Source organism: Physella acuta, unplaced genomic scaffold, assembly GCF_028476545.2.
Source record: "Physella acuta isolate Inbredline_101_S28 unplaced genomic scaffold, ASM2847654v3 ptg000374l, whole genome shotgun sequence".
In the NCBI taxonomy this organism is placed as follows: Eukaryota; Metazoa; Mollusca; class Gastropoda; family Physidae; genus Physella; species Physella acuta.
In genome coordinates, this window is record NW_026731893.1 from 91,456 (window position 1) to 115,936 (window position 24,481).

General features: G+C 39.7%; 1 protein-coding gene across 5 annotated transcripts in view; it reads right to left on the reverse strand.

Moving 5' to 3' along the window:
• The window catches only part of LOC131941832 (ras-specific guanine nucleotide-releasing factor RalGPS2), a 178,938-nt gene that overhangs the window by 76,500 nt on the left and 77,957 nt on the right, over positions 1 to 24,481 (reverse strand). The window contains exon 1 of one of the 5 annotated variants that reach the window (XM_059301385.1): positions 12,166 to 12,279. The exons of the other annotated variants lie outside the window; for them this stretch is intronic. Within the exon in view, the coding sequence (XP_059157368.1) occupies positions 12,166 to 12,215 (50 nt within the window). The 5' untranslated portion in view covers positions 12,216 to 12,279. Of the gene's footprint in view, positions 1 to 12,165; positions 12,280 to 24,481 lie in introns of those variants that run through there. 5 annotated transcript variants of the gene reach the window in all.

The window sequence follows — 24,481 nt, forward strand, 5'->3', positions numbered from 1 at the left end:
TAATGTCGAGGTTCACATGATTATGTACAGGCATATATACACGTACTCTAATATCGAGGTTCCCATGATTATGGACAGGCATATATACACGTACTCTAATGTCGAGGTTCCCATTATGTACAGGCATATATACACGTACTCTAATGTCTAGGTTCCCATTTTGTACAGGCATATATACACGTACTCTAATGTCTAGGTTCCCATTTTGTACAGGCATATATACACGTACTCTAATGTCGAGGTTCCCATTATGTACAGGCATATATACACGTACTCTAATGTCTAGGTTCCCATTTTGTACAGGCATATATACACGTACTCTAATGTCTAGGTTCCCATTTTGTACAGGCATATATACACGTACTCTAATGTCTAGGTTCCCATGATTATGTACAGCTATAAAGCTATATGTTCTACGGAACAGATTGCACAAGTGATCAAAAACAATTTATAATAAGTCAAGAATATTTAATTGTATAACAATTAACTTTCCGTGGGTGATTAGCGTTTGACAATAGAACCTAGCTGGACACGGTGAGGTCAGATGACTGGACGGAACAATATCAGACATTTGCATGGACACAAGTGGACATGACAAACGCTTATATATACAGACAGACGGATCGACTCAAACATAGTGGCAAATGATCCATCCTACACGTCTTAATGTTAAATACATCAGAGTAAGATTGTAAAGAAGACATGATTTTCAGACAACCAACCCAATACAAGACAACCAGCCAACCTCGCATAAGGCAACCAACCCCATATAAAACAACCAACAAACCCCACCCCATACAAGACAACCAACCAACCCCACATAACACAACCAACCTCAGTTAACACAACCAACCAACCCTACATAACACTACCAACCTCAGTTAACACAACCAACCAACCCTACATAACACAACCAACCAACCCCATGTAAGACAACCAACCAACCCCACGTAAGACAACCATCCAACCAACCTCAGATAAGCAACCAGCCAACTTTACATAAGACAACCAGTCAACCTCACATAAAACAACCCCCCCCCCCCCAACTTTACGGGGTGCTGAGCTACCATCCCCAGGCCAGCGAGCGGACATATGGCGAGCCACCCAAACAGCCGTTGAGCAACGATTGTGAGTGAGTGTATGTTCCCTGAGTGCGAGCTAACTCACGTGCGTGGAGCAGACGACCTGAATAGAAGTGAAATTACAATCCGCATCGTGAGCCGTAAACTAGAGGGAGGGGATGGGTAGTGTGGGGTGGGTGGGGGGAGGTAAGGAGAGGGTTAAGAGGTAATAACCGATAAATGTCAAATAAAGAATATCGGTTGGGTGTTACTAGCTAAGGTAACAATGGCAGCAGAGAGGCGGCTACATTTATGAGTAGGTTGTGGTGGTGGTGGTGGGGGGGAGAGGGGGGAGACTATGAATGTTCTCTAGGGGGAAAAGCAGGGGGGAGGGGGTTGTTTGTTAGTGTGAGTGGATGTTCGTTATGGGGAGAGAGGTTTTTCATTAGCGAACTGGTATCAATATTCTTTATGGTAAAGTGGTTTTTTCGGTTAATTAATTGGTACGGGTATTCTTTACGGGAAAGGGTTTTTGGTTACTTAAGTGATATATGGATTTCCTCTTTAGGCGTTTCGCTGATGTGGGTATTTTTAGCCTAAGACACTATTTGAGTTTTGATACTTCAAACTGTTGAAACTAGCTTGTGATAAAATGTTCATTCACGTTAACCTTATGACGATGTTAAACCTCATGTTACTACCATGTTAATCCCTTATATTAACCATCATATTAATCTTATTTGTTAACCATCATGTTAATCCCCTATGCTAAACATCATGTTAATCCCTTAGGTTAACCATCGGGTTAATCCCTTTGTTAAACATGTTAATCCCTTACGTTAACCACATGTTAATCCCCTATGCTAACCATCATGTTAATCCCTTAAGTTAATCATCTGGTTAATCCCCTATGTTAACTATCATGTTAATCCCCTAAATTAATCATCAGGTTAATCCCTTTGTTAATCATCATGTTAATCCCTTTGCAAACAGTCCTGTTAATCCCTTACGTCAACCATAATTTTAATCCCATATATGTTAAACATATTAATCCCCTATGCTAACCATTACGATAATCCACTTTGCTAGCCTCATGTTTACCCATGTTAACCATAATATTAACCATGAGTGTGCTCATGAATCAACCCTATCAATAAACCAACCCTATCACTGAACCAACCCTATCAATGCACCAACTCTATCAATGAACCAACCCTATCAATGAAACAACTCTATCACTGCACCAACTCTATCAATGAACCAACCCTATCAATGAACCAACCCTATCAATAAACCAACAATTTCAATGAACCAACCCTATCAATGAACCAACCCTATCAATGAACCAACCCTATCAATGCACCAATCCTATCAATGCACCAACCCTATCAATGCACCAACCCTATCAATGCACCAACCCTATCAATGAACCAACCATCGATCAAAACACCAACCCAATCAACTTAAGAGCAAGCTTGTCAAAACACTGAGAGAAACCGTAAGATCAAACAAATATTTTTTTAAAATCCTGAAATCAAAATCCCATCTATCGTACAAAACACGATACCATAGCAGTGAGGCACAAAGATGGAGTACACGGAACTTCCGGTTTACGGAACCGGCGGAAAACAATGCAGCTTCCGGTTTAGTGGAATTACAGAAGTGGACGCCATGTTGTGGTTCACGGAAATTTGGCCAGCAACGTTTGCGCAATTTCCGTTTGAAGAGATTACAAAAAAAATAAAAATAAAATAAAATAAAATCTTAATTTGAAAACAAACAGAAATTTGGGATGGAAGTGTGAAAATAGACGACATTCGTTTTGCATTGATTTGTATTGCCTTATGTCTATACGTGGTATATTAATGGTTAGATTAGCAATATGTTAGAAGTTAAAAGCCCTGAGTTGTGTAGATGTGAGTAGAGTTCATCTAAATTTTGTAGTTAACCAATTGGTCAAATATGGTTTTAAAATGATATAAAAGGATAGCAAAGGTTTTTTTTTTTTTTTTTTTGTTTTTTTTTTTTTTTGTTTTTTTTTTTTTTTTGTTGATAGGACGGATAGACGAGTAAAACCCACTAAAAGAGTTGGTGGGTTTGCATGGGATGGCTTTAGAAAAGAGTAAACAAAAACCCTTATTTAAACCCCAAACCCAATTCTAAACAAATCGGCCATTTTTAAATCCGAATCTAAAAATAAACCATTGTCATTTGTATGATTAGGTTAGCATTAAAATTAAAACATCTGAATAATATTTGTGAGTTGAGTTTATCCCGTGTTGTTATATGTTACTCTTTGATCAAATGCGACATGTATACTATACATTTCTAGGAAAAAAACTTCGCTATAGGGCTTAAGATAATAGGGGAGCCTACTCCCTTATTGCGAAGTTTTTTTCTAGACATGTATAGTATACATGTCGCAAGTGTAAACGTTACAAGTAACACAAAAACTAGTACCGGCAAAAAAGAATGACGTCACGAGACAAATGGAAAATACCATTATCAAACAATGTTAGTAAAAAGTTTAAACTACGGAAAGTATACAACACTAATGGCGTCATTGATTTTAGGATAAAACAAGAGAATTAAAATTCTAGCGTCGAAAATTATACGCGATATAAATGACGTCATCTTCAATACGATTCGCTTCCCACATATTCCAATTTTAGTAATTAAAAAAAAACAACCCATTGAATAGCCGGGTTTTTAACGGACTCATCATTTAATCAATGTGGTCAGTTAATATGGTGTTGTGTTGATTAATGATAATATATAATTTGGATTAATTTTTTAAAAGAGGTATTGGTAGCCTATGCTATTTTATGTGTCTAATTTTTAGCTATTTAGTTATTTCTTTGCTTTATCACTAATATCATTCAACGTGTGTGTTTTGACCAATAAGCCTATAGGCTAACTATTTTATAAATTATTTATTTCAAACAATTAAAACATTTTTAAAAATATTGGCCTATAATTCACGTGAAAATGGGTACCGAAGGCTAGTGTAGGTATAAAAGGACCGTGTTGTTATATTTTAACCCTTTCTCAAATGTGGGTATAAAAGGACCGTGTTGTTATATTTTAACCCTTTCTCAAATGTGGGTATAAAAGGACCGTGTTGTTATATTTTAACCCTTTCTCAAAAAGTGGGTATAAAAGGACCGTGTTGTTATATTTTAACCCTTTCTAAAATGTGGGTATAAAAGGACCGTGTTGTTATATTTTAACCCTTTCTCAAATGTGGGTATAAAAGGACCGTGTTGTTATATTTTAACCCTTTCTCAAATGTGGGTATAAAAGGACCATGTTGTTATATTTTAACCCTTTCTTAGATGTGGGTATAAAAGGAAATCGAGCGGCAGTTAAAACCGACATCGAGTACTATGGTACAGTTTAGCCGCCAGTATAAACCAAACTTTACACTTGAGCTATTCACAACCAGTGCTCACCATCTAAGAGCTAGGCCATGTACAAAGGTGCAGGGAGGGGTAAGGCAAAGTGGAAAGGTTCGTTATTCACAAGGTAAAAAGCCATTGTTCCAACTTACCTCCCCCCTCCCCTCCCCCCCCCCGTCCACCCCCATCGGTTAACCGCATTTTTTCTAGGCCGGGACACTTACAAACAAATGTCATTTAGATAAATAACAGTGACCAAAGTCCAAAAGCTGAACCCAGTCCAGTTGGCTAGTTATTTACTTTAATTAATTACAGCGCAATAGGAAATAGCCAACACTTAATGCATGATTTTCAGTCAGGAATATATATATATATATATATATATATATATATATATATATATATATATATATATATATATATATATATATATATATATATATATATATGTGACGAGCGAACATTTATCCTGCCGACAACGCCAATTGTAACGAGCCAACAGTTACCATGCTCGCAACGCCACATGTAATGAGACCTAATTGCCTGTAGTGCCACGTGTTAACGAGTTTAACCACTCATTCTAGACAACATTGACCACAGTATAGATACTCAAGATGCAGGTTCGCTATTGATCCTTTATTACATGAATCAAGAAATGCTTCATAATAACACAATAAATCAACAGGAATGCTTCTCAATAATAGTCTGAATCAACTGACCCCTAACAGTCCTTCACTAGGCTTCATATAACTGAATCCACATGTCTATAATCCTCCTCAACACAATACGGCTAACCCGTTCTATAACCGACTTGACATAGTCACACAGACTGACTGATCTAAGCGAGCGATGAAAGAGGCAAGAGGGGAAAAGGGTCGAGCTCCGCCGTCCCCCCCCTATTTATCCCTTGAAATCGTAGTCGTACTTGTATCCATTTCCGTAATCGATACTTGTAATCGATGTCTCCGAATACTAGTTGCGCAGTTCTACGTACAGTCCGACTAATAAAACACCTGCATCCTATCCATCAAAGTTGACAGGCCGTCTGAATCCCCCTGTACCGTTTCCCAAAATAGCACGCGTTGGCTTTGAGATTGTTATCAGCCCGACCCAATAAGCCACCTGTTATCGGTTGCATCAGACTGAAATACTGCGTCTCGGCTTCTCGTTCGTTATCAGATTTGTAACTAGTAGCTAGAACCACCCTAGTTACATCCACCCCTGCTTTTTTTGTGTGTTTTCAACCACAAACAACGCCTGGCAGGTGCACTTCCCAAATGTCCATCGCATCATCGTAAAAAATTTTTTTATTGTTCCACTCACTGTCCACGACGTTCCATTCGTATACGATTGACAGTTATACCTATGTCACATATCAACTGTGTCTACATCATCTTCCTGAGACACAAAACAGTTCTAGAATTCACATCCACCCTTTCCATTTGGTGCCTTCACCAGTTCACTTCTATAGCTCTTTGAACAGTCTGTTTTCATACCAGCGCGACCATGAAAGAATTGATGGTTGCTGACAAAAAATTTCGTATTCCTTCTGTTCCTTAAACTTCTCCGCGGACCACTTATCTGATGGTCTACTGTCTCTCTGCTTCTGGAGGGACCGGGATCCTCATTGTTGCCGGTATCCTCCCCTTGCGTATCGCGGTTGTTCTGTTGATGGTGATATGGTTCCGGAATGGGTATGTGAATTTCCGTTATAACTTCCGGTTCCCTAATTGTCTTGGGTTTCTCTGTGTGTAACTGCTCTTCTTGCCTATTCCAATATTTCTTTAATTGAGCAATATTCGCCCACCGATCCGGTTTGGCGTGATCGATGGGTCTTATCTTAAAGGGGCCACCTGCTGCTTTAGGCATCTCCACGACTTGCCATATCTCCTGTCCCCAGAGATCGTGGATTTTGTTTCTGCCTAACGGGTGGCTACGCAGTAATACCCTGTCATTCAGTTTGAGTGGCGGGTCCTTCGTCTGTATCGGCGGTTCCCTTCGCCGAGATTCATGTTCTAGTCTTTCCTGTACTACCCTGTACATTTCTCTAATTCTTCTCATATGTTCATTCACATATTCCAGTGCGGTGTATGAGCCAGTCATACTCTCCCTTTTTCCTAGGAACAAATCAAGAGGGAGTCGAGCCTCTCGTCCGAACAGCAACATGTATGGCGTAAAGCCGGTTGTGGCATGGGGTGTGCAGTTGTATAGATATACCAACTCTGGGAGAAAATCAGGCCAACGTTTTTTCTGTTCAGGTTCTAGCGTACGCAGCAAATCATGCATGCTGCGGTTGAACCGTTCACACTGTCCGTTTCCCTTCGGATTAAATGTGGTTGTTCTAGATTTGTTGATCCCGTAGTGGCTGCACAGTTGGTTAATTACTTCTGACTCGAAAGCCCTTCCTTGGTCAGAGTGTAATTGTCTTGGTATGCCATATTTGATGAACCAATGTTCTATTAATACCTTTGCCACTGTTTTGGCAGTCTGATCTCGTGTGGGCACCGCCACAGTCCATTTGGTGAATACATCAGTCATTACCAACACATGTTCCGTCCCATCCGATGATTGCTCCAACGACGTAAAGTCCATCGCCACAATCTCTAGTGGTTTTGTCGCTAGTAGGTGTCCTGATGGCTGTCTCATTTTGACAACTGGCATTTTCGCATGCTGACACCTCACACAAGCCTCACAATGGCGTTTGACCTCCATTTCCATATTGGGCCAGTAACACCTCCGTCGTAATATTTTGTGCGTCCTGTCCTGACCCTGGTGTCCTGCCCTGTCATGTGCCAACCTTAGCACTTCTTCTCTTAACTGTCCAGGCACCACCACCTGGTGTATTGTCCCATCAATTTGGTCATGAATTCTCCGTATGAGAACACCATCCTCTATACTGAGACGGTCCCACTGACTCAGTATTTTCTTTGTTTCTCGACCAAATTGTTCTCTTTCCCTTCTTCCTGGGAATTTTTGTTCCTGGACGTATTTCAATAGCGGTTGTAAGCCACTATCCGTTCTCTGGGCATCTCTTATCTTTTTGTGATTAAGGCAAATAAAATCACTACTGTCCATATGTTCGGGTTCCGTGGATATGTGCTCCACCCCGGTCTGCCCGTTCTGCATCACTTGTACCCCATGAGGGATATCTGTTGACGCTCTGACCTCACATATTCCTGTCAGTGTTTCCTCCTCATCACCCGGTCTCTCGTAAGGATTCCTTGATAAGGCGTCCGCATTGCCATTGGACCGCCCCGGGCGATACTTTATCTCTAGGTCAAAGAGTGCCAATTCTGCTGCCCATCGCTGTTCGATGGATCCCAACTTTGCTGTCTTTAGGTGACTCAAGGGGTTATTGTCAGTGTATACCACACATTTAGCACCTAATAGATAGTCCCTGAATTTCTCAGTCACAGCCCATTTTAATGTCAAAAGTTCTAGTTTCATGGCGCTGTAATTTGTCATGTTTCTCTCTGATCCCTTCAGAGCTCGACTGGCATACGCAATAACCCTGAAACCTTGCTTTTGTTGTTGTGATAGCACAGCTCCCAGACCTTTAGAGCTGGCGTCGATTTCTAACCGAAATGGTTTGTCAAAGTCCGCGTATCCCAATATCGGTGCCTCTGTCAAAGCCTTTTTCAAGAGCTTAAACGAGTTCAGGCATTCATCAGTCCATAATTCACCTATCAGTTGTGTTTTACCTTTCTTTTTCTCCTTACTGTGTTTCTTTGTCATTTTGTTTACCAAGTCATGCAATGGTGCGGCAATTTTTGCAAAACCCGGCACAAATTTTCTATAATAGGAAGCAAAGCCCAAGAATGACCTGACCTCTACCGTAGTTGTTGGTTGTTTCCATTCTTTAACAGCTGCAATTTTATCTGGGTCAGTGGCGATGCCATCCGACGAAATCACGTAACCCAAAAAATGTACCGATTTCAAACCAAAGCAGCATTTGTCTGGGTTCAGCTTTACTCCTATCTCCCTAAGACGGAGAAACACTTGTTCTAATCTTTTTAGATGGTCCTCCCAAGTTTTTGAGTAAACCAGTATATCATCCAAGTACACCAACATTATTTGAAATAGAAAGTCACTCATAGCACTCTGCATTACTCGCTGGAATGTAGCAGGCGCATTAGTTAGACCAAACGGCATACGGGTCCACTCGTACAGTCCCAGTGGAGAAATAAATGCAGTCTTATGTTGATCGTTGGGGTGCATGGCCACTTGGTGGTAGCCGCTAGCCAAATCTAAGGTAGAAAAAAATCTTTCTCCCCCCAACGCATCAAGACATTCATCAATACGAGGCAAGGGGAATGCATCCCTTCTTGTGATATTGTTCAATTTCCGGTAATCACAACACAGTCTTATCTCCCCCGACTTCTTTTTTACCACTACTATCGGTGCCGCATACGGGCTAGTGCTGGTTGTAATAATTCCCTTTTTTAGTAGATCGTTCAGGTGTGCTTTCACCGCCGAGTAGTGACTTGGTGGTAATCTTCGATAAGGTTGCGCCACCGGCTTGTCTTGTAGTAAGGGTATCTGGTGTTTTATTACTTCCGTGTAACCCAAATCACCCTCGTACGAGGCAAATATATCCCTGTACTTATTCAGCAATTCATTTAGTTTTGGGTCCTCAGTTTCCGGGAATGTATATGATCGGCCATCCTCTTTCTTCACCTCGGCCGTCACATTGACCGACCTAATTGTTACTTCATTACTGCTGGTATTGCTCAGTTCGATGCACTGTGCCGACCTTAGTACCTCGACGTTCTGTGGTACTCCTACCAGAGTATTAGGCGGTATAAAAATTTCCTCATCCAAAACATTTGCCACTAATCCTTGAACTAGTCCCTTCTCCGCTGATGTGTATGTCCGCAGTAACACGACGCCTGCCCTCAGTGCGGCGCCACATGGTTCTATCATCACATCACCATTCACGCTTCTATCACCAATTTGTAATGTGATTGCCTTGACCGTGTTTGCCGGGACTGCTGTCCTTCCTCTGGTCTTGGCAAACCTGGCCAACTTGGATCCCCGACCTGGTGTGGTCGATCCGACAATATTTGTAAGAAATTCTGGCAACTGGCCAAGAATATTCATGCCCAACAGGCAAGGTATATTTGACACATTTGTCTCTAGGTTGTGTTTCGTAACGAACACCCCAACCTGCTTCAACCTATGTCCTGCCACCACGACATCCGCCAGAAAATAACCACAGTATGGAATGGTTAGTCCATTAGCTGCCGTTAGGCGCATGCCTGTGTCAGACCTCAACCTATGGTCTTTTCCTTTCATCCATTTGGTGTAAAAATTTTCCGTAATTGTCGTCACCTGGGAGCCTGTATCCACAATTGCCTTCACCGCGATGTCCCCAATCGTAATCACCATTTCGGGACAGACTCCCATCATTTTGCTTCTTGGGCCATAACCTCGCCCCTCTGTAGCCTGGCCCTGCCTTACAGAGGACGACCGTTTCCCTGGCAGTACCGTGCCATATGTCCGGGTTGTGAACAAGACAAACAAATTGGTCGACCGTCTGCCGTCCATTGGAGTGATGGCTTGGCAGGACGCGGCCGTCCAACCCGTCCCTGTTTTGTACCGTTCTTTTCCTGATTCTCAGCTGTTGACCTGCTTTCCAACCACTTCAAGCGTTGGTCAACCTTCTCTAGGTGGGCCAACAGTTGAGCCATCATGGTCTCCATCGTGTCGGCCCCTGTGGGTGGGGATTGTCTCTGTTCAGGCACAGAGACTTTGTCCACCGAACAGTTCGATTGGTCCTCATCCTCGGACCTGCGGATCGCTGAGTTCCTGACCTGAAGGAAGGTCAACTGCTGGTCTCTGTGGACCTCCTCTTTCAACTCTCTCCTTAAGATCGGGGTTGCTAGCCCCTCGATGAAATGGTCCCTCAGTAGGCGTACATCAATGTCCGGTGATTTGCCCTTTACCAAATCAAAGGCCCTGTTCATCCTGTGTGAGTACTCCATCACACTCTCCGCCATTCTCTGCTTTAAGCCCACGAATCCCGATAGCAGTTGCACTCCCGACCGTCTCTCCCCAAAGGTCTCCATAATCAGATCTAGCACCTTATCTGGATCTGATTGGACGGTCCTATCGTGGCACTTAACCTCTGCCCTAACCGTTTCACCTATACTGCCCATCAGCAGTCTTAATCTTTCCTCTGGTGACATATGTCTCGAGGCCCAGGCCGCTTTGACCTCTTCACTGAACCTGTTGGTTAAAGTTGGATCTCCGTCCCCGTAAAATTTGTTAATATGGGACTCTCTGGGTAGGACCACTATATGGGTCTGCTTCTCGTCCAGAGTAGACATTTTCTTCCTTAAGTACTAAAAAAAAGAGTTCTTTCTTACCGTGTGTGTATGAAAATTTTTTCCTCGTTCCTCAATTTTCACAGTTCCTGAATGTCCGAATTCACACACACACTAAACACAGTTATGCACAAGGTTGACTATAGGTGCCTTAAACGGCAAGTCTAGTTGAATTCATCCTGATCGCAGCGCCAATTGTGACGAGCGAACATTTATCCTGCCGACAACGCCAATTGTAACGAGCCAACAGTTACCATGCTCGCAACGCCACATGTAATGAGACCTAATTGCCTGTAGTGCCACGTGTTAACGAGTTTAACCACTCATTCTAGACAACATTGACCACAGTATAGATACTCAAGATGCAGGTTCGCTATTGATCCTTTATTACATGAATCAAGAAATGCTTCATAATAACACAATAAATCAACAGGAATGCTTCTCAATAATAGTCTGAATCAACTGACCCCTAACAGTCCTTCACTAGGCTTCATATAACTGAATCCACATGTCTATAATCCTCCTCAACACAATACGGCTAACCCGTTCTATAACCGACTTGACATAGTCACACAGACTGACTGATCTAAGCGAGCGATGAAAGAGGCAAGAGGGGAAAAGGGTCGAGCTCCGCCGTCCCCCCCCTATTTATCCCTTGAAATCGTAGTCGTACTTGTATCCATTTCCGTAATCGATACTTGTAATCGATGTCTCCGAATACTAGTTGCGCAGTTCTACGTACAGTCCGACTAATAAAACACCTGCATCCTATCCATCAAAGTTGACAGGCCGTCTGAATCCCCCTGTACCGTTTCCCAAAATAGCACGCGTTGGCTTTGAGATTGTTATCAGCCCGACCCAATAAGCCACCTGTTATCGGTTGCATCAGACTGAAATACTGCGTCTCGGCTTCTCGTTCGTTATCAGATTTGTAACTAGTAGCTAGAACCACCCTAGTTACATATATATATATACCCAGTGGCGTAGGCAGGGGGGGTTAGGGGGTGGGGTCATAACCCCCCATAGACCCCTCGGTATATATATAAAAAGTATGAGGGGGGTGCAAAGCGAAAGTTTGAGGGGGGGGGGGTGTGCAAATCGAAAGTTTGTCCCCGGGTAAAAATTGGAACCCTCCCCCCCCCCTCTTGAGACAATCCTGGCTGTATATATATATATATATATATATATATATATATATATATATATATATATATATATATATATATATATATATATATATATATATATATATATAGTGGTGTGAAAAAGGAAAATAAAGTGCAATAAAGCCAGTGAATATGTATTACGATGCGTCAACATATACTTTAATATCTAGATCTACACAAGCAACTTAAAAAATAAACTGTTGAATATCTTTACCTCTCCTCCAGAGTGAGGGGAATCCACAGCCTCTCCCCATCCTCCTCCATCACACAGCAGACGTCAAATCCCCGCGCGACGCCAGCCGCACATTTTATTGACGGACCAGATTGACGGGGAACCTCCTCACTATTTCCTTCCTGGCATTCATACAAGCTAGTCGCAACTGGTTTTAATGGTCAAAAAACCGGTTACATTGTCTTAACCGGTCAACTCCAAAAAAAAAAAAAAAAAAAAAAAAAAAAAAAAATTATCGTCCGAGTGAAGAGGTATCCATGATGAAATATGGCATAGGAACACCGGCTACGTGACGTAGCGTCTAGACATCGGTAGCGTGGCGGCTGGACAGATGTGAAGCAACAAAACACGACCCTGCTACCCTGACTTCTGCACGCATAGTTTTAACCACTTTAAAAGTCACTGCTGTTAACAAGAATTTTTGAAAAATAAAAAATCAAGTGTAGACTCCCTTTGCAAATAGCTTTACAAACAGCTTGCTAAAAACTTTACGAATTAAATACGATATAAGCACCTACAATCCTGGGTTTATTCTGCGAATATCGCTATTGAAAATCACGGGGAATGCGTTATACCAATGTCCGTAAATGCTACAATAATAGAATCTTTTTTTTAAAAAAAAGGTGTTAGATTAGTTAAGTACATACACATATGATGCACTAAAGTCCATGCTAACCCTATCCTTAATCCTACCATAGCCCTAACCCTAATTTCTCACCATAACACAAAAAAATCAGATTACAATAATACCAACAACCTAACACACCTATTTTTGGAACAGTCTTTTGTCGGGCATAGGTAATAACGATACTCCAAAAGCGAAAGTATCGATTCAGCTTAGTAAAGTGATAGCTATGCCTAGATATCGCGTTTCAAACCGCACACAAATAAGCCTCGAATATATCTTGTCCGACCACTGTTTGAAAACATACACAACAGATCTAAATGCGTGAGTTGATTTGCATTAAAAAAAAACCTAACCGAATCCGACCTCTAAAACAAATACCACAAACATTCACGACCCGTTAAAAAAAACAACCAATCAAAACCAGCATATGCGCGTGACATGCACTAACGTTCTAACTAATCGAGTTGTTGACGTAAGCGTGCTCTCTCGTGACGTCATCCAAACCAAACTGATAAAAAACGCTTGTATGGAAGAAGTAAACTATTTTAAAAGCTTTAGACTAGACTGGGGCTATATCTATCTCTAACATGCAACGACGCGCCTTTTCCGCTGTCATTTTAAAACAAAAGCACTTAAGAGCGTTCGAAAAAAAATTTCAACGAGTAAAATTATGTGAACTTCCTTTAGAATAAAAGATTTCATCAAAGTAAAAACGTATGTTTTATGAGATAATAATGTAGATAATAATTTGAAAACTACTCTCGAAATTAGCTGTTGCCGTTTACACTGGTCTAATGGTTGAGTGTGTAGGCTACTACCATTGCTTGTATACACGTTACTACTACTTGAGTGCCAGCTACAACTGGTCAGCTGTGTACTAGGACAGGTCAGCTAGTTACAATTATATATTTGATCGATTTCTGTATGTGGTAAGAAATCTATTTTACACTCTATAAAACAGATTACTTTTAAAAAATTTTTTGTCCAAACACTGATCAGACTAGACATTGGCCGGAGGAGACATTGACCGGAGGAGACATTGACCGGAGGAGACATTGACCGGAGGAGACATTGACCGGAGGAGACATTGACCGGAGGAGACATTGACCGGAGGAGACATTGACCGGAGGAGACATTGACCGGAGGAGACATTGACCGGAGAAGACACAGACAGGAGACATTGACCGGAGGAGACATTGACCGGACAAGACATTGTCCGGAGAAGACATTGACCGGAGGAGACATTGACCGGAGGAGACATTGACCGGACAAGACATTGTCCGGAGGAGACATTGACCGGACAAGACATTGGCCGGAGGAGACATTGACCGGAGGAGACATTGACCGGAGGAGACATTGACCGGAGGAGACATTGACCGGACAAGACATTGTCCGGAGGAGACATTGACCGGAGGAGACATTGACCGGAGGAGACATTGACCGGACGAGACATTGTCCGGAGGAGACATTGACCGGAGGAGACATTGACCGGAGGAGACATTGACCGGACAAGACATTGTCCGGAGGAGACACTGACCGGACGATACAATGACCGGATGAGACATTGACTGGAGGAGACACTGACCGGAAGAGACAATGACCGGACAAGACATTGACCGGACAAAACACTAACCGGACAAGATATTGACCGGACAAGAGACTGGCCAACTGATGCCCCCCACTGAGCCACAGTACTCGTGTGATAAGCGAGTTACACTACGCATGCGCAGACATGGAGTCCGCTGATTACAGTCAACAGTGCTCCTTCACCGTGGTATCGTTTGCGAAGTTCAATGACCTTATACGTTGGGTTAGGCCACAATAAGGAGATGACCACCCTATTTGTGGATCATTACGTAGCTAGTGATCCCTTCGTCACTAGGTGTCGCTAAGTAAAATGATATAACCATTTAAAACTTGTAGTGCAAGGTTGCTCTTAATTAAATCACCATGTTGGTGGATAAGTGGATCTGCGGTCAAATCTTGCAAGTTTTAACACAACTTCATTTCCGATAACAACGCAATAATATGACAACTCTTTTACAACCGAATTAAATTTTAATTAGTCTTTAGAACTTAATTTAACGATTATTATATTCGACAACCAAATGGAGATAACTAGACAGTATCGATCATTTTTGTTTAGCTCGTGTCGAATGTTCACCAAACTTACTTTTTATTTTATAATTATAAAGGTTTTATATGAGTTTCTTATGTGAGTTATTTATTTTATAATAATAAAAGTTTTTAGGAGTTTTTTATGTGAGTTATTTATTTTATAATAATAGAGGTATTTATGTGAGTTATTAATTTTATAATTATAAAGGTTTTTATGTGAGGTTTTTTTTCTATGCCTACTAATCTTGTCAAAAGACGTGACAATTATGATCATATAGATTCCAATAACATGAAAGAGTAGGCTACATGTTAACAGTCGTTTTCCTATCGACCGCGAAGAACAACTCTAGCGAGAGAGAAAAATCTACAAAAAAAGCTGTTTCTGTTGCTTATCAAAAATAATTGTCCTGACCCGGTTCTCAGCTAGTGAGTGACGTCAACGGCAGTCCCGCCCCCCCCCCCCCCCCTCCAACCCACAGAAGACGGGAAAAAAATCCCCCCACAAATCCTAAGAGCGTGTTTTTTAGTGACGTTAAATTGCCTGTCGGTGGGGGGAAACAGCGACACCAAGAGCCATCCTAATCCTGGTCTAGTGTCGCTGGTGTTCTCTCTGAGACCAAACTAATCGCGGTGGATGTCCAGAACATTCATGGATTCGTGGAACTTTGTCTCAAGTCGGGGGTAGAAATATTTCAAGCAGAATACATATTGCCACATTATGATATTAAGCATATGGCTGCGTATATATATATATATATATATATATATATATATATATATATATATATATATATATATATATATATATATATATATATATATATATACACACACAATACATATTCTCATATACTTATACACATATATACATATTCATATATATATAGACACATATACATATATAGACATTATATATATATATATATATATATATATATATATATATATATATATATATATATATATATATATATATATATATATATATATTATAGACACATATACATAGACATATATAGACATTATATATATATATATATATATATATATATATATATATATATATATATATATATATATATTATAGACACATATACATAGACATATATAGACATTATATATATATATATATATATATATATATATATATATATATATATATATATATATGTATATATATATATATATGTATATATACATATATTTGAATATGTGCAGATCTGAATATTATACAGACACGGACATAAGACAAGCATGAATATATGTCGTCTCTATGTATAGATCTATCAGATAATTAATATCCCAATGTCTGACTAGAATAACCTTCCTGTTGGAAAAAAAACAGCACTCGTGACAAGGGTCTGCGTGACATGACACACTACACGGCAACACTGACACACAGAGTCACGTGACACGGGTCAACGTGACACTGACACACACACATAGTCGGTTAAAAATTAATGCCTGCAAATTACAGTCGGCGTCCACGGGACTCTAATACAGCTCTAGTCAAGTACACATTGAAACAAAGTATACTAGGAGTACTTGTAATCCACGAAATAGGGCCTACACCTAATGTGTCAACAGTTTAAAACTAGTCAAGCACACATTAATACAAGGAATACGGGGAGCACTTGTAATCCACGGAATAGGGCCTACACCTAATTTGTCAACAGTTTAAGACTCAACAACTTAGAAGCTTGGTACAACCCAACTACATTAATACTATCGCAATTCTTAAAGAAGATATATAATTTTTACTTAGATGTTCTTGTTCAGGGCTGAATTATCAGTAGAATGGAAAATTAATTAATTAATTGTTTGTTTCGGCCACCAGACAGTAAAAAAAAAATTATTCATAATTTATTTTATTATCCCTATAAACAGTCGTTCGTAAATTCCCAAGCTCCTTATACACTATCTGGAATTACACATACTCCTATTTATAGCTGCACCGGGCGACCGTGTATTTATAGATGCACCGCGCGACCGTGTATTAATAGCTGCACTGCGCGACCCAACAGTTTCTACACACTATCAATAACTCTCTGTACACTTACATAACTACACAGCCTCCTATACAATCCAACCAGAAAACAGAACAACAAAAACCGCCTTGTTGATTTTTTCCACGGCCTACACACCAACTCCAATACAATCCGACACTTAAACAAGAAATATGTTCCTATCGATTAATGGACCTCTCAAATAGCCCTAAGCTCGGTTAGATGAAAGTTTTAAAAAAAAATATCAGAATTACCTCCCTTGTTTCTAACTTTACGGGATAACTGGCCTAGAATTTTTGAGAAAACAGAATTAACAAACGATCTTCCGTTAGTCCATGATGAAAACTCACTCCCCGTGTGGTCAGTCTCGCTGGACATTAATCGGCCAGCAGACGACTCATTAACCCCTGGACGTCCGGACCAGACACGCCGGCTGGTGTCTGCCCCGTGTCCCCGGCTAGACAATGCCGATATGGTGATCAAGTATCGATCCCGACACCGGCGGCACGTGGTATTTGAAATGGCCCGGTGACTGATGTAACGCGAGTGCAGTGGGTCGGATCGATTATTCAACCCCCGAGTCGCTCTCTCAGACTTACCGAACCACTCCGACTGTGGGGTGAGGGGTGGGGGGTGGGGTGAGCAGTGGGGCGAGGGGTGGGGTGAGCAGTAGATGTAAGCACGTGGTGGATATGCCTGATGCTGACGGCAGTAGCAGACGACAAAGTGAGTCACGACATCAACAAAAATATAAGACGACAAGCAAGGGTGACCACGTAGATTCCAATTAACGCGTAATTAATGTCAACCACACAGTGACACACGGCCCTAATTAAACCCAGAACTCCCAAATTCGTCCGACCCACACTACTACATGTACACAAAAGTTCTTCCACGTGGCGTTAAAAATTAGTTTCACATTGAGGAGATCTTCGTTAAGTTCAAGGTTAGGACAGTCACATTGACCAGAATCAACCCAGTCATATAGACCGAATTTACATCCGTCACAAAGATGTGACTCCAGTCATATAGACCTAATTTACACCAGTCGGAATGATCAGAATCACCCCAGTCTATATGACCTAATTTACAATAGTCAAACAGATAAGAATTACAAAAGTCATTTAGTCTATAAGTACCCTAATCATGTAAACCAAAATTGCCTCAATCACAATGAAATTACAAAGTACAGCCTAAAGTACAAGGTCCACACTTAAAATCACATTGTCGAAAATTACCTCATCCATAACTAAAATTGCCCTATTCAGAACCAAAAATTGCCTTATTCACAACAAAAAATTGCATTATTCACACCCAAAAATTGCCCTATTCAGAACCAAAAATTGCCTTATTCACAACAAAAAATTGCATTATTCACACCCAAAAATTGCCCTATTCAGAACCAAAAATTGCTTTATTCGCAACAAAAAATATTCACAACTGTCACAGACTGTATAATTATGTATCCTTATTATATTGTGTTTTGCATGAATGAAGAGTACCTGGCTAGCGGAAGGACTGTCTGAGCGATCGTCATGTGTTGTTTCATGCTTTTGGGTGAGATCGCTCATGTACGTAAGGGGAGAGAAAGTGGTGAATAAAAGGGAGAGCAAAAAGGTGAACGGGTGTTGTGTGCTAGAACTTGAACCTGAGGACTGTGGCTGTGAATGTAGGATGTTACTACGACACTTTGTTTCTTGACTGTGATTGTACTTATACCAGTTGTGACCATGGATTTACTATGGGTCTATTAATTCTCTGTACAAAGTGTAAATAAAGTTATTGTTTCACAACTACTGTTGCTCGTATGAGTATATTGAAGAACCCACAATAACAACAAAGAATTCATGTTGTTACATATGGTGTCAGAAGTGAGCGTCTACTGTTACATATGATGTCAAAAGTGGTTGAAGAAGTGGTGCTACTGTTACTGATTCTACTGTTACATTGTCAGAAGCAATTGAAGAAGTGATGTTGTTACATTGGTAAATTATATTGAAGTCTGAAATCGTCAACGAAGTTACAGTGTTACTACAAGTGATCAAGAATTGTCACATTATCATTGTAAGCAGTTTTCAACGTTTTTGAAGTGGTCTTCCACTGCTTACCAAGTACGTCAAGTTCTTGAAAGTCATCTATCTACACTCAAGTCAGAAGGGTTGCTGTAGTCAAGTCAGACGTCTTGTTCAAGTCAAGTCATCAACGTGATAATTTTTATCACCTTATTTCGATATTGTCTCACCAATGTCGAGTAAATATCGTCTGTGTGTTTTTTCTGTTTGGATTTAGCCGATCAAGTCTTAGTGTTTCTTTTCTACTGTTTGGATTTAGCTGTTCAAGTTTTTTCTATATGGATTAGCTGTTCAAGTTTTTCTACTGTTTGGATTTAGCAGATCAAGTTTATTTTTGTAACTGTTCCTAAACTGTTCCTAAAGATGTCTTATCTAAAACTGGACAAATTTCTACTCTGTAACAGGCTACTAGAACTATTTTGAATTTTTTCAACTTTTTGGAATCAACAAAGTGAACTATTTTTGTACTATATATGTACTATGAACTTTTCTTGGATTACTAGATGTCTCTAATCAACTGAACAAAGCCAGAATACAAGAAAGGGTATTGTAAATTAATTAACATTTATCTATTGTCAACTAATGAATTTATATTTTATGTCATAGAAAATATATCAAAATGTCAAATTTTGAAACATATACAGCACTTGTGAAGGAACTTGACATTCCGAAGGAAGACAGGTTGGCATTTATAAAAGAACTACTAAAGAAAGATGAAGAGAAAGCTGCTAAAGAGAAAGCTGAGAGAAAAGAAGAAGAGAAGGCTAGAGAAGAAAAAGCTGCTAAGGCGAAAGCTGAAGAAAAAGAAGAAGAGAAGGCTAGGAAGGCAGAAGAGAGGGCTAGGAGGTTAGAGGAAAGGAATTGGAAAATAGAAGATGATGAAAGAAAGCACAAGCATGAAACAGAACTTGAAGAATATATGGAAATGGCGAGGGCGCAAGGCATTAAGAAGATGAATAAGCAGATAGCCTGGGCAACCAATCGACTTGCAAGAGACATAGAAGAAGCAAAAGAAGCATGGGACGAAGTACCAGAACAACCCCGACGAGCTCATGGAAATGTATTGAGAGAACTAGATGATGTGATAGAAATAGTGTGTAATAGATCAAGAGCTATTACAGATATGCATAAAGAAGAAGACATTTCAGAATTAGATAAAGTAGAAGAGACTGTACAACCAAAAGGAAAGCGGAAAAAAAGAAACAGAAAACAGAGAGCAGATAAAAGGGCTGAAACTATGGAAAAACAAGTTGGCCTACATGAACTAGCATATGAACAAGAACTATTAGAAATGAAAGCTATAACAGACACAAATGAACCAAAATTAGAAAGTGAACAGATAGAATTAAAAGCAGAACTTGAAGAAGTAAATATTGGCAACCTTTGGAATGAAGAACAGAGTAACATAGTCCAGGAAGAATTGAAACCCAAGGATAAAACAGAGGTTGAACTTAATAATGATTTAAAGGTGACAGATACATTAGTATGTCTTAAGATTGACTCTTTTTTGAATGATACGCAGGTACACGAGAATATTATTGAAAGTTGTATCGTAAGTCCATCAGAGAATGGCAGTCAACAAGAAACAAGTCCATCAGAGAATGGCAGTCAACAAGAAACAAGTTCATCAGAGAATGGTAGTCAAAATGATTTAATAAGCCCATCAGTCAATGGCAGTGATGATTTAATAAGTCCATCGGAGAATGGCAGGAATCATGATAAACTAATGATGATTAATGAATCAGTGAACTTAATAAGCCACAATAAAGAGAACGTACCTATTGAGGAGTTACTTAGAAATCTGGAGTCAAACTTTAAAGAAGATATCCTAGAACTCAAGAATAAATTTAACAAAGAAATGGAGAAATTAACACAGAAATTTATGTGTGAATTAGAATCAATAAAGAAGCACAAGGAAGTTAAGAAAGATGAAACAGTAACTAGAAACTACAATGTCATTAATGCACAGAATGAAAGTAAAAGAAATTTAGCAAATTATGAATACAGTCAACATGTTAATAAGAATGTCATTAATGTCATTAATGCACAGAATGAAAGAAAAAGAAATTTAGCAAACTATGAATACAGTCACCATGTTTATAAGAAGCCAAAATCTAGATGTTTTTACTGCGGAAAAACAGGTCATTACCAAAATCAATGTTGGCATAGGTTGGCAAATCAGAGAAGAAACAATTATGTACACAGAAAGTCATGTGAGAAATACAGTAATTTAAGAAATGTATCAACTTCAAATCAGAATAACAAAAGTGTGAATAGGTATACTAATGGAAGTTACCGACGCAACACATATTATGAGAGGCCAAAGCAATGCCATAATATTTATATTGAGTTGGTTGATGAACCAAACCAACATACACAAAGCAAGATAACCACTGACGTTGTTCAGAAACCAGAGGAGAATATTAAAACAAATGAAGTAACACAAGTTACACGAAATCTAGGAAATGATTATGGTAGCACAGCTAAAAGCTACAATTTGAGGGAGAGATGGCATACGGGTCATCGTCAACTGCACGAGAACGATTACTCATGCTATAGAGGATGCTAAGATAAATTATCAATTGACAGTTTATTAATATTATACAGTCTGTAACTGTAAAATATGGATATCAAACAATTTGTATCAGTAATATAAATTGTGTACTATTTCAAAAGATTGTAAACTGTATTATGTTAAACCTATTCTATACTATTAATTAACAGTGAATAAAGTAAATCAAGTAAAAGTTAGAGACTATTATTCCGCATAACAATAAGACGGAAGTCTCAATGATGAATTGTGTGTTAGCCATACCTGTGAAAGGCAATGTTGTTGTGTTGTGACCTAGATTTGTCTGAAATGGGTCAACTAGGGGAGACAACAAAGTATATTAATCATGCGTCGTAATAACATGCCTTGATGCTAAGGAAGTTTTTTACTACATAGGATATAATTATTTAATTCATGAGTTGAATTAAGTCTTTGATAATTTCAACTATGTATTATAGTTTGGTAATTCACTAAACTCATTTGTCTTGTTTATACAATTACTTGGTAATTGAAATGTTTTTCTTTCTCATATTTGAATACATTACACATAATGCTTGTGCATTAGTCTACAAAGAATGTATTTTTCCATGTTTTTTGAGATGTATAAAAATTTTGTTGTCTGGCACATGATCCTGCCCTACCAATATTGTATTTATAAATTTTGTTACACAAAATTTTAATTGAAGGGGGGACGTGTCACAGACTGTATAATTATGTATCCTTATTATATTGTGTTTTGCATGAATGAAGAGTACCTGGCTAGCGGAAGGACTGTCTGAGCGATCGTCATGTGTTGTTTCATGCTTTTGGGTGAGATCGCTCATGTACGTAAGGGGAGAGAAAGTGGTGAATAAAAGGGAGAGCAAAAAGGTGAACGGGTGTTGTGTGCTAGAACTTGAACCTGAGGACTGTGGCTGTGAATGTAGGATGTTACTACGACACTTTGTTTCTTGACTGTGATTGTACTTATACCAGTTGTGACCATGGATTTACTATGGGTCTATTAATTCTCTGTACAAAGTGTAAATAAAGTTATTGTTTCACAACTACTGTTGCTCGTATGAGTATATTGAAGAACCCACAATAACAACAAAGAATTCATGTTGTTACAACAACCAAAAATTGCCCTATTCACAACCAAAAATTGCCCTATTCACAACCAAAAATTGCCCTATTCACAACCAAAAATTGCCCTATTCACGCCCAAAAATTGCCCTATTCACAACCATATCTATCGAACCCACACAAAAAAATTACCTAAACCACAACAAAATTACCCCAATCGTCGTCAAAATTAGCCACAATCAAACATCGATTCCAAACTAAATATCAAACAACAGCATCATACTCCATCCATCAACAGCGGCGCAATTTACAATCAATCGATGAAGTAGGTTTTAAAGTAGGTTTCCCTAGACGGTGTACACGATCTAACACTAGCAGAAAGAGGAAAAAAAATCAATTCATTTATCGATTATTTCCCTTTAAATAAACGATGTTCAGTTGGTGACGTCAAATAAAAAAAAAATGGAGACCATGAACCAGACAATGAACAAGGGCAGTAGGTTATTGAAATATGACCCACAATTCTTCAAGGGTCGCTTCCCTTTTACCGAGTTTAATCCTGCAAAGTGTTATGCTGCCAAAACTATGAGTTGTAGTGGTACTTTGTCGTATAAACAAGTCACATTACGTGATAAAGATGGTTTCAATTATAATTTTAGTACACCATATTTGAATAATGGAGGAGGCTGAAAGGGTAAGAAAGATTTGGGAACAGCTGAGAAGAGTGGTAGGAGACCATGAGGAGTGGAAAATGTTGACAGAGGCTCTATCTTCCGCAAGGAACGAAAAGGAAAGATGATATTTTAATCCAGCGGTAGAGACCTAGACTGCAAACCCGAAAGTCTCGAGTTCAAATCCTGGGGGTTCAAGACAGTAGAACATCCTTGAGTCCACCCAGCTCTGATGAGTATACCTAACTCGTGAGGGAATGTAAAGGCGGCTGGGCATAGTGCTGACCACACGATCCCTTCATATACCGAGGTCTCTGAAACAGATGAACTCTGCTGCATCTGCCCAATGTGTCTTGGGCAGGAACGGAAAAAGATGATGATGGTAAAATGTATCTCTAAGTTTTTCAACGCATGCGATAGATCTATAATAATCGCACGGCGTGGTAGGACAGTTAAGCACACGACAGCTAACCCGCAAGGCCACCCACTCTCGACTGGGCATCGTGCTGACCACACTATCTCTTCATAAACCTACGTTAACGAAACAGATGTACTCTACTTCATATGCAAAATAAACCGCCAGGTTCCGAAACGGTAATTTAAATGAGATAAAGGACATTGCGTATTTCGCACGAACCAGTCGGCCACCTGGCTATCTGAAAGAACGTAAACAGCGTTAAAACAAGCAGATTTCATGTCATGTTCCCTCCACACAGAAGCGACACCCAAATGTGACGTTAATAACTCGCCGAACCTATAATTCAATGAGAGCAGGAAGGCTTTTACACAAGGAAGGAATTGATTTTAGGGTCAACCGGGGGAGGGGGAGGGGCAGGAAGGGGTAGTCTGGCACGACTTCCGGGTCAGTAATTGGTTTATCTCCCGCAATAATCTTAGTCATTGTTAGGATTACGTCTATGTTGGAATGGCCAGGGCCATGTGATGTCTGTAGGTGTGTTCTGATGTCGATTTTGGCCATTGTGATGTCAATATTGGTAAAGTAAAGTTTGTATGGCCATACTGAAGTAAAGTCTCTAAGGCCATAAGTTAAATGATCTCTGTTTTACCATAGTTAAATGAAGTATGTAAGACTAAGGCCATAGTGAAGTCTGTATGGGAATAGTGAAATGAAGTCTATATGGCCATAGTTAAATAAATTCTGTATGGCCATAGTGAAGTCTTAGTAT